At 37.7% G+C, this 11,434-nt stretch overlaps 1 protein-coding gene across 1 annotated transcript; it reads right to left on the reverse strand.

The window, feature by feature from the left end:
* Nucleotides 1–936: 936 nt before the first annotated feature.
* LOC109747600 (protein neprosin) lies at nt 937–10,786 on the reverse strand. The gene is made up of 7 exons (XM_020306631.4): nt 10,549–10,786; nt 6,854–6,940; nt 6,494–6,739; nt 6,209–6,376; nt 2,800–2,853; nt 2,546–2,692; nt 937–1,534 (listed from the first exon to the last, which is right to left on the reverse strand). The coding sequence occupies exons 1-7, from the start codon at nt 10,717–10,719 to the stop codon at nt 1,166–1,168; spliced, it is 1,242 nt and encodes a 413-aa protein (XP_020162220.1). The 5' UTR covers nt 10,720–10,786; the 3' UTR covers nt 937–1,165.
* Between the last annotated feature and the right edge of the window lie 648 nt (nt 10,787–11,434).

The raw sequence follows: 11,434 nt of genomic DNA on the forward strand, positions 1-11,434 counted from the left end.
GTGTCTTAACACAAATCAATACCATGATGATCCCTAGCGCAAATATATGGTTGTAAGAATCAAGTCCGCATACCCATCCATGTTTTAATTCTAAGTGTTTACACCCGTAAGGTTGTTAAGGCCCGGTTACAAAACTAGAATGTATTCTTTCGCAAAAGCTTGTTAGAGCCACTGTCGTAGTGGACATCCTCTCATGGTTTTGATAACTCAGGGGTCAATCCTTGCAAAAAAGGTACGAAACCTTTCTGCTATCGAAATCGGTTTTAAAGGGCATCAGTAAGCAAGGTTTATTCTCTCTATATGACCATTGCACACCCCAGATGGACCTTTTTCCTTGCATCAACAAGACTAAGCATTCAAACATTGTGAAGTTGGTATTATAGACTCCGAGTGGTCCAACGCTAGAATTTTTGTTTTAGTTGTCAAAAGTAAAAATCTAGTAATTCCCACATAGAAATTTTATAGTAACGAACTAGAATATATATTGTCTTCATATAACTCACTAGTTGTTTTAGGAAAAAAAAAAACTAGACTAGTAGGCCTCGCAAATGCGAGGGCATTGTCTATTAAGAGTAGAAAGCTTCCTCAAGATCGCATTGCTCCATGTAGAATGATAAAATATATTTTCTAGTTTAGCAGAAACTCAGTCCATGGAAAAGAAAAAATGCTTAATTATAGACGAACACGTCCCCATTTGGAAAAATTAGTTGCATTGAGAGAGAGAAATTTTCTTGGTCAATATTATTTTCTTAATGTATCTTTAAGGTCTAGTGATAAATATAATCATATTTATTTCTTTGCTGAAAAAAATATTTTGAGCTCCAAAAAATCTTGTTGCTAGTGTCTCTACTCATGGATGTAATATGTGTATCCTTACAAAAACTATTATCAATATAGAATATTTAGCTGCAGTGCCTATATAATTATAACTACAAATGATAAAAACTGCTTATTCCATATATTTCCAATCATGCGGTGAAATATGAATACATATGTTGTGAGCTTATAAAGCTTGATCACGCCTCTTATTAATGCGTCCATACACACAACAAGTGAGCATTACAACATACTTGATAGCCCATATTTTTGCATTAGTACTGACCCTAGCAATGCATATTGGGCCAAAAGTAATGCATTAAGCATTATATTACTAAACTGGAACCCGTCATGGGCAGTTATGGTTATTGCCAGGGCCACCATAGTAGATGTAAGTGCCCCAGTCGCCATAGGTGTCACTTTGCACGTTATAACAGTTGTTCTGCTCAGTTATCAAGCCCACATCACTTGGGGGATTGAGACAGTTGGACGAATCTACCACTTGAATGTTCTTGATGTGACTCGCCTTACCGAACCCTTCATTCGGGAAGTGTCCACTGCCCATATGTGTGGAAGTTTGGCCGGCATCAGGTGAAAATACCTCGCCGCCCCACATGACGGTAGAGGCACTATCTGCCAAGTAGGAGAAGATGGATGATGGCCAATACCCCACATAATCGCCTCCCACTTGCAGCCACCAATTGCCCCCCGCTTGGTCCTGCAAGCCAAAATTAGCTTACTAGATAATATAACAAACATGATTAATTATGACCCGCCAATATGTTTTAAATCCCTTAAGTGCCAAAACAATGGCCAAAAAGGGAACATTAATGGGCTAGGGTGAGCTGACAAGGATGAGTGTTTTTTGTACTGAGCTCAAATATGACATGGATTATAGGTGTATTGAGTAATCGATTTGTGATGTAAAAGACTTGCATGGTAACAATATGTTCCTTACTTGAGTTCTAACAAAATCGAGTCGACCAATCAAACAGGAAAGAGAAGGACTAACCTTCTATGTAATTGTGCATGTACATGAACGAGACGTGATCTTGACGATGCATGCAAGAATGCATCTAGGGTAAAAAAATCTGTCCTTCTATGCTACCAGAGGATCATGTGGTGGGGCAAGCTTTCCATAAAAGTTCATATGATGTGTTGTCATTAGTTGAGAGTCAATATAATATTAGAATGTCTTAACTACTATACCCTAGTTAAAATATGTGGAACATATATATTTTTCCCAACTCTAACCGGGTAAGGGGAGTAACTTGAAAGAGCCCCTTGTTCAATAGCCAGCTTGACATCATTGCTTTGGCGGAGAAATATGAGACGTGCATGGGACAACCTCTACTCCATTATTGAGCCAAAACATGCTAGGAAACATAGTTTCCCTAAGAACAAGTGGTTGGCATGGATTCTCTATGTCCACTCATGAATTTTATGTTGTATGCTTAATGTTGAAGTATAAGTGAACATAAGTTTTTGGCTTAAACTAGTCAGTGCATGCAACTCAAAGCGAGAGGTCTCAAGTTTAAATCCTAGTGGATGTAATAAAATGAAATGAGACTCCTATTTGAACGTTTGGGTATAAGGGAGCATGCGCATCAGGGGTAATGTTAAAGTATAGGTGAATTTTCACTTTCCACTAGCAGCTTGACCATTTTAATTGAATTGGTATGTGCACGTAACTAAATATTTATGATTTCAAAGCTTATTGTGTTTTTACCTTCCAAACTAAAATATCGATGTCATATTGTGTGCCACCATAGGTGGACATTGGGGAGATACTGCCGCCAATTGTGATCTGATTGCTTGTTTGGATGAAGCCTGAGCACAGTAGGTTGTAACATCCTGTTGATTGATATGCATCACGCTACATATTACATACAATAGAAAATTAGTATTTTGGTACTATTCCAAACCTTAGGAGAGAAGGTCTCAATATTAGTATTAATTAAAATAAATTGATGTTTATCTTACAGTCCAGTAGATGAATAGTCTTGTATTGCTATCGCTATATAGATTTGGATAAACCTGAAAACATTTAGAGACCACAAGGCCATTAGCCAAAATGAAGGATATTGCACAACTAACTAGACCATTACAAAATGCATAGGACTTGTATAATATCTATACCTAAGAATGACCACATGGGATTTTTTTAGGTGGACGACATAGATAGATATATAATTCATAGACACACACACACATAGAGAGAGAGAGAGAGAGAGAGATTGCAGTTTTCCTTTCGCAACAACAAACGGAAAAAACAAAATAATATAAGTCTTTGAATATAGCTTGTTTACCCCTTCCTTCAATTGAGATTATGCAAATATAGTGTGACACCTTGCTAGTAAGTGCACCGGTATGAGAAATGCCCGTGGAATCTCGCTTTTCCATCCTTTATCCAAAGTCTTGATTATGTTCCACTGGCAGCTGCATCTTATCCCTTCTGCACATGTGATGGCTGATGCAATGTGATGTTGCTTGCTTGTTCAGTTGACTCCCTTTAGATGTACACCATACATATCCATTATGATATATCTAGGAAATCCCTTTATAATATTGATATAGTTTTTTTCATTTGCATTGCGCTCCTTTGTGTGTGTTTGGCAATTGTTAATTTGATAACTTAGCTTGAGCTATGTCTACTCTTGTTGTAGCCATCCATCATGATTTCATGAATCCAAATTTTGGATTCGTAGTTTAATCTATAGTAACTTTATTCGTCCATGTGTTAAGTTGAAACAACAAAATGTTAAGAATATATATAATGTCCTGAACTCCACTCTGGATTAGTAAAGTGGTATAAACTAACATTTTAGACAACACACATTGCATGATAAGATGTGTTTATGCTATCAAAGAACGGTAAGTCACCTACTTTAAAAAATAAAGTTTGAGTGTTTACAATGTAAATATGTTATAACAATTTAGTCTAGATATAATAAATTTACTTAATTAACATTTTTCTTGACATAAAACATTAATAGTTTAACATGGATTGTTGGTTGTCGTCTAACTCATTACGGAAATATCTTTAGTGATTGCAAAACACAAAGAAGGATATGTTAATTTCCTAGCTACCTAACATGCATGCATGGTTTGCATGTTGACACTCGGCTAAGACATGATCTGGGTTGCCAGGGTCGCGGCCTAGGTCGTCGTGCCATATTTCTTAAATGAATCTTTAACTTTTGGCATTGTTTGGCAATATAACACGAGTTTGGCCTAAGGCCCAACCTGATACTCACTCCGTCCTTGCTCCACCACTAGTGAGAAACGACATGCAAGTGTACTGAGTTTGATTTTGGAACAATATGTACATATAGCTAACGTTCTCTTCATAATGGCAAGGATTGGTAACTTAGACTATTCTTTATGGTGTTATTTTGAAGTATCTAATAATAATAATAATAATAATAATAATAAGGACAAATCAATAATTTAGATGTTTATTTAGAGGCATAGACTATTTTACATAATGTTCAAGATGGGTAATTAGATGCAGATGAGGAAGACAAATCCATTGTCGAATCATGTAGAGTGATAACATCGAGTAGTGGGGGTGGCTTCCACCCCTGAGAGAGCTTGATTTTCAAGAAATCCTGCCGAGTCCTAGTGGGCCTAGATTCCGCGATAAGTTCCGAGAAATGGAGGAAATGATGCACTCAAAGTTCACAGAATTGCAAGAAAGAAAAACAGAACAAGAACATATGTTCCCTATTATTATCGGGAACGAGACTAAATGTTCGGCCCTAATGAGATGGACCTTGATTCCTCTCCAATAAGGAAAATATGCAGCTCCTCTTTGTTCTACTACCTGGGATTGAAGATTATCTTTGTAATGGTAGATGTGGGTAATGTAGATGTAAATTTGTATGTTTATTTCATATTATTTCTAATAAAGGCAAAGGTAGTTGACTGAGATGACTATTTAGGAGTTACTTTAGATTAAATACAAGACGTGGATAATATGGATGCAGATTTAGAGGGTGATTTAATACTATTCTCATAACGGAAATGGTGGGTCACTTACATTTTAATTTATGAGACCACTTTAGGTTATTATTTATAGTAACATACATGGGAACTTTAGCACCGAGTATGATCCCATGGCAAGTGTCTCAACAAATAGTATTTGTTTTGAATTTATTAGTGGGAATATCTAGAATTTATCTATTTTTCTAGTGCATTTCGTGAGAATTAACATTGTGGATTCAAAATATACCTCTCATTACTAGGAGTAAGTTGACAATTTTGAACCCACCATGCATATGAGTATAGGATACATTATTGATGGGTATTCCATCTATGTTTATTTTTTGTGTTTATGGTAGTATTCGGTTTTGTAATCATCTATTCCCTATCAATATTCTTCTCCAAGACGATCGCTTTTATTCAACTTCTCTTTGATTGATTCTTGAGAGGATCTTTCATTTTTCAAACCACCTCTATTCGAAATTGCTAGGCTTATTTACTTTGCCTTGACAATGCTTTGGCCAATAATTATTTTAATACATGAATCATATTTAAGAGTAATATTCATAAGTATTTAGTTATGATTATATTTTTGTAACATAATTGACATATTAATGGGATAAATATTTGTCAAAACCTTTTCGTAATGAAGGAAATATGCCTTGTGAGGAATAATGCATGGAGTATTACTGTTTTTACGTGAGAAATGATCTAGTTTGGAATTTCAAGTTGTCGTCTTCTAAAAGTCAAGGTTCATCTCCTATGAGTTGCAATTCCATGGACTATATGAGGGTTGTACTAATATTGAAATCCATGAACTGGATGAAGAATTTATTTCTTTTTGTGCTATGTCTTCCCAAGATTAATTATTTGTGTCCCCTTCTTTAGGCAAAATTTCTCTTTCGTGAGCCACAATTTGATGGCCTATGTGAAGAGAAGCACTTGTTTAGGACATGAATAAGTTTGAAACTTGTTTGTTTTTCAGGGTAGGTTTCCTCAAGATTAGCAACTCATGAATTGTGATTACTCCAGATTCAAATTGATTTAGTTGTGTGTTCGTATCCTTTTTTGAACTCGAGATTCAACTTGATTCAGTTGTGTTTTAATATCCTATTTAATTATTAAATTTAATACAAGGTATATTTATTAATATCTATTGATGAAATGGTCATGTATAAATACAAAAGTTATATACACTTTAAGTTGTCAACATGCCCTTAGGTATTAAAAACAATGCTACTAGAATAGCTTAAGAAAGAGAACATATTGTATTAATGGAGAATCTAGTCTACCTCATTCTTACGCTCTGGCCCTTTCAAACCCACATATATCATGCACGGAAGCTAAAAGGTAGAGTTTAATAGATATTTTATGAAGGTATGTATATTTATTCCTTTTGAGGTCTCACCTGCCATCCCGCTTCAATGGTATTGAGGCTGTTGCCATTGTAGGAACCCCCAGTGATCCAAAATTGGGTTAAGCTAAAGTCATTGCCCCTTGCAATCCATGGTTTCCACAAATTGAAGGTGCTTTTGGTTCCGTAGCACTTGTCATATTGTGCAGAGGCGACAGCATGCTTCTCAATGGGAGAGAAAACAAAGTTAAATAAGAAATTTTGAAAATAACAATAGTAACAATCTAAGAAGAAGATTATTAATCATATGAATTTGATTAATGATATGGTGTTTTTCACCTGGTGGCCCCTCAATATATTGGGTGTGTCAGTGTCATTGGTTGGATTGAGGTGTGGGATGCTCCTAGGCATCTTCTTGCCGAACCTCCTAATGGAACTGGCCCTTAGGAGATCCTCCTCCTTGGTCCTTCGGATTGGTATGGTGTTCTCAGGGCACATGCCATTTTGATGCCATATTTGGGTGATTGCATGGGTTGTGATGTTGGAGTCATGATGCATGCCTCTTGGGTTGTAAGAAGGTCGCATCTGAAAGGTGACAATCGAGTGATATCATGATACATGTGTGTGTGATATTAGCGGGCACTACAACTTTCTACAATTATAGTGATATGAAATGGGAAATGATGTGCAAACTGTCACCTGTATAGTATGGTTCTTGAGGAGAGGATGGTCGAATGCAGGTTGTTTGGAGATGTGCACACAGTCTATGACATCACCATCCGGGCTCTGTAAATTTCTAGGAATTAGTGATTGTAACAATGTAGGAAAAGTAGAGAATATTGCGTGGAAACTAGAAACTGATATATCTCTCCTACATGCTACGAATGGAGATGTGTAATGTAGAATAGGATTTGTTTTTCGACTGCATGCAATTTCTATTGGTTTGGCCCCTTTAATTTTGGTAAATGAATAGGATTCCATCTCTTCGAATAAAGCCATATGTTAGTAAAAATAGGATTACATCTCTGGACACTGCTCACGAACGCTCATGCACTTTCCCAATTCAGGAGCGCCTCATACCATACTACATATCAAAATTAGAACAAAAAAATGCCAACGAGTGACAAATAGATGACTTTACTGACATGCAAATTAGTTTTGAATATTCAAAAATGCATTACTTATAAACCAAACCTCCAAATAAAAATCAATTTTCTCTGTTGTGTTTTACAACGAGATCTTTCAAACTCACCCTGCATGAGCATATTTCGACAAATAATTTTGAAAAGCAACTCTCATTCACAAAAAGCAACTTTGTGGTGCAAATATGATTTCTAGCTCATACCAATTTTCTACTTGAATGATAAGTCAATCATTTGTAATACATTATTTGGCAAATAAAATCATGTTTCAGAAAAACAGTTTCTTGCATATCACTAAAATTGATTTTTCTGTAGATCCCTAGGGCATAGACTAATTTCTTTTAAGGGACATAATATACAAAAAATGTTTTTATTACAAGTTTATTTCATCACCCTAATTCGCATTTGAAGTAAATAGGGCAAACACTTAAAATTGTATAAAAGTATATTTTTTAACCATGAAGTTTTATTTTAGGACATGAAATTCATAAAACAGATGGTCTACCCATTCATAAAAATATATATTTTAACCATGAACCTTTACTGTTTATTTCATCGCAGTAAGTTGATTTCTAAATGTATCCATGAGAACATGTCCATATGAAATCTACTTTTGAAGATTTGTTAGAGAATCGAAATTACACTCATTTAGAAATTGGTTGGCGAATGCCAGAGGAAGGATAAGGGGAACCTACACCAACGTAGTCTTAGGCCTAGAACACATGAAGCTTGGTGCTCTGAAAATAAGTCTGTCTGATTTTCAAGGAGTTTATGAACAATCACCACATCCATATTGAGAAGAAAGCTCACCCATGCTACTGAACTTGTAAATACAGTTGTTCTCATGATAGGGATTCAGTTTATGGCGTGAGGTGAAGTTAGAAGCATACATGGATATATACTCATAGTGGCTTCCATACCTATCTCTGGTAGAACTAACAAAATAGAAACTTACTTTTGAAGATCTCATGCTGATAAACATCCAAAATTGCTGGAAACAAAACGTGGGATCTAGTTTTCCTTAAAAACAAATCTTAGCTTATGAGTCTAGGTTAGAAATGCATGTTTGTACCATAAAGTTTTTGTTGTGGCAAGTTGTTTAAAAAAATATTTTTCATAACGTGCCCATGGAGATCTAGTTTCAAAGACCTCATTATGAGGAACACAATGGTGAAATCGGATTTTGATTTAGACACTCAATTTTGAAGCAATGCATTTTTCAATTTTAGCAAAAAGGTTTCCATGGAAATGACAACATGTAATTTGTTTGTATGTCTTCTTATTTGGTCCTCATACCATGTAGAGAGAAGTGATGTCTACCATGTGCGATGAATATGAAAAGCGCATGTGCACCTTTTAGCATTTGGGTACGTCTGTTAGTCTCTAAAAAGCCAAGCAAGGCTACCTTTTTTTCTCCGGTGGATCATTTACATACTCTATCTATGAGTTTCCAAAAGTCAAAACTTATTTGGACCAACATATTGATATGATTGGATCTACATATGAATAGATTATCTTTCTGGATTTAGTAACAAAAGTTTGGGTCCATCTCCTTGTTAACATTAGGGTACATGATTATCTGCATGTGTGTTACATAATAGATCTTTGGTTATGTCTTAGGACTTAGGCATTGAATAATGGACATCCACGTAGGATAAATTTTGACATGGCAACTAATTAAATGAGGAAACACGATGTGCTAGTGCCGAAACAAGATAAACTGAATTGTTAGGACAAAAAACAAAATATGTGTTGAAGTAAAGACCGTGTCCTCATAATGTTCTCGCATTTTTATATTGGTCATGCAAAGCTGTTAAAGGCACTCTCCCATTTTCGGTTTTTACTGTTGGGCCACCGTAAAACCGGCTACCTGGAATGCTGGAAAGAACAAATTTTGAATTAAGGGATGGAAGAAATATATTTGCACCCTATATGTAACTAAACGTGTGTTGTGGTACTAAGGTTAGCAGGGAACTTGCTTATGCGGCCGTGCTCCACTGCTCATTTTACCTTATTTTGCTTCGTAGGTCCCGTTGGCAGCGAGAGCAAAAAATGTAACGAAAAAACAGAGGACCGGTAAAACCGGTTGATTACCAAAAAAGACTGGCCGAGAGAAAAAAAACTTGATTGGGAGTGGCCGCTAGCTTATGAACCACAAAGGAATCTATGGCTGGAAGCGAGAGCGTTCAGCATTTAGAATCTTCCTTTTAGTACGCTTATATTGTATAATTGCAGAAGAATTAATAACTAAGCCACCTTTAGCGTGCAGGGTGGGTAACTGGTATCCATACCTGCATGCACCACTTTTGCGTGCACGTACTACGTACTATAATGTTCCCGTTTCCTTTGCATGCATCTGCATGGCTTGCGAGACTGAGCGACGAAAACAACTGAGAACACGCAAACTAGTGATAAGCATGCAAATAAACAAGGACCAAATAAATGCAAGCTAGTTAAACATGCATGGTGAATCATGCATGTGTGCTGAGCGACGTACAACACCAGAGAAGCAAGACCTGCATCGTACAATCAAACTGAACGTGAACGTTACAGCTCGTCTTGCGTTTTCTCTCTTCTTGTGAAAGAAAGAGGACCCTTTTGCTAGGGTTTCTCGTGACTCCCACTGGTGCCGCCTCCTGTCTACATCGTCTTCTGTGGTTTTAGGGCCATGGAGGCGTGCTGGATCCCTGCCCTTGCTGGCTAGAGGGCTTTATTTTTTCATATTTTTTTAAGTTTTGTTAGGGTTTGTGTTCTGCTCAGAGATGGTAGGTTCTTCCCACCTAGTCCCTATCCCTATGATGTTTCTAGCATCATCGAAGGGCGTGTGGATATTTGTCTCCGACGAACCTCACGTGATTTGGTCGGCGTTTATCTTTAGTGGATCCGCATGGATCATGTGTTCGTTCGACTGTCTTCATATATCTACAGGTTGGATCCTTCTGATCTACACTTCCCTGCATCGGTGGCGGTTGATATTTCTAGTGTGCTGGTCCTATGGGGCTTTAGCACGGTGACTTCTCGGTTGTCTACTACAACAAGCTTTGCCCAGCTCCGATGAGGGAGTGGCGAAGATGGCGGCGCGCCTTCGGCTCACTCCAGTGTTACTAGTCGTCACTAGGTGGGCAACGGATCTAGATGTATTTTTTATTTCTGATGTTCTTTGTACTACCTTAACAGTTGATGAATATATCAGGTGTTATCCCTGCAAAGAAAAACTGAACGTGAACGTACGCCGCACCACTACATATGTACCTGAATGCTTGCGATAGGAGGCTTATTGAGACGCCTTAGGAGGCTTCCCATTTCCCGCCGGCGCTGCACTAAACTCCCGGCAGACGTCGGCTCTGCCGTCACCCGGCCCTCCATGAAGAGAAACGTAAGAGCCACGACGAGCGCGACCAAGCACGCTCGCGTCGCCGCCATTGAGCTAGCTAGCTGCAAGCCTGTTGGTGTGGGTTCTGCTAGACTCGGCTGCTGTGCGATCGAGAGGAGGCCGAGCGTCCCGGCGTTTTATAGGGCCGAACGAGAGTGCAGACGATCGACGTCTACGTCGGCCTGGCCCTGCTACCGTATATTTTAGTTGGGGCCGTTAAAGCTTCACATGGTGAAAGAGCTTCGAATGGTGTGAGCACTCACTAGGACAGTCGGAGGCAGCGGTAACATGGATGCCGCAGCTAGCCGAACACCTCGTTCTGTCAGGTTTCCAAGCTTTTCATGGCACAGACGTGGATACAGGAGTATGACACCATGGAAGAATAGAATGGGAATAGGCTAACAGAGACTCAACAGATGCACAAGTTAAATCTAGCTAGATTAATTCATTCGCTTTGTATGCATTAGTATATGGCTTGTGTACATATAACATATTAATACCGAAAGTAGCGGCTACTCTCGGGTGTAGTACACCCGAGTTAGCAAAAAATTGAAAAAAAAATGTAATCAAACATTATGCAAAAAATCTGAAATTTTGGGACATCAAATATTACCAGATGTGTGAGGTCCTTGAAAAAGTTCAACTAAAAATAACATCCGAGCAGCTCTCACCAAAAATAAAAAAATGACTGCTCAAAAAGTGCACAAAACTTTCAGCAGCGATTTTTTTTGTGAGAGCTCCTTGTATGTTATTTTTCGATGAAAC

The sequence above is a fragment of the Aegilops tauschii genome, chromosome 5 (assembly GCF_002575655.3).
Source record: "Aegilops tauschii subsp. strangulata cultivar AL8/78 chromosome 5, Aet v6.0, whole genome shotgun sequence".
NCBI classification, from domain to species: Eukaryota; Viridiplantae; Streptophyta; class Magnoliopsida; order Poales; family Poaceae; genus Aegilops; species Aegilops tauschii.

Coding starts and splice junctions, on each gene's coding strand:
- LOC109747600 (XM_020306631.4), bottom strand. CDS start 10,719: ATGGCGGCGACGCGAGCGTGCTTGGTCGCGCTCGTCGTGGCTCTTACG. Junction 6,941..10,548: donor CTCCTATCGCAAGCATTCAG/GTACATATGTAG, acceptor AGAAATTTACAG/AGCCCGGATGGTGATGTCAT. Junction 6,377..6,493: donor ATATATTGAGGGGCCACCAG/GTGAAAAACACC, acceptor CCCATTGAGAAG/CATGCTGTCGCCTCTGCACA.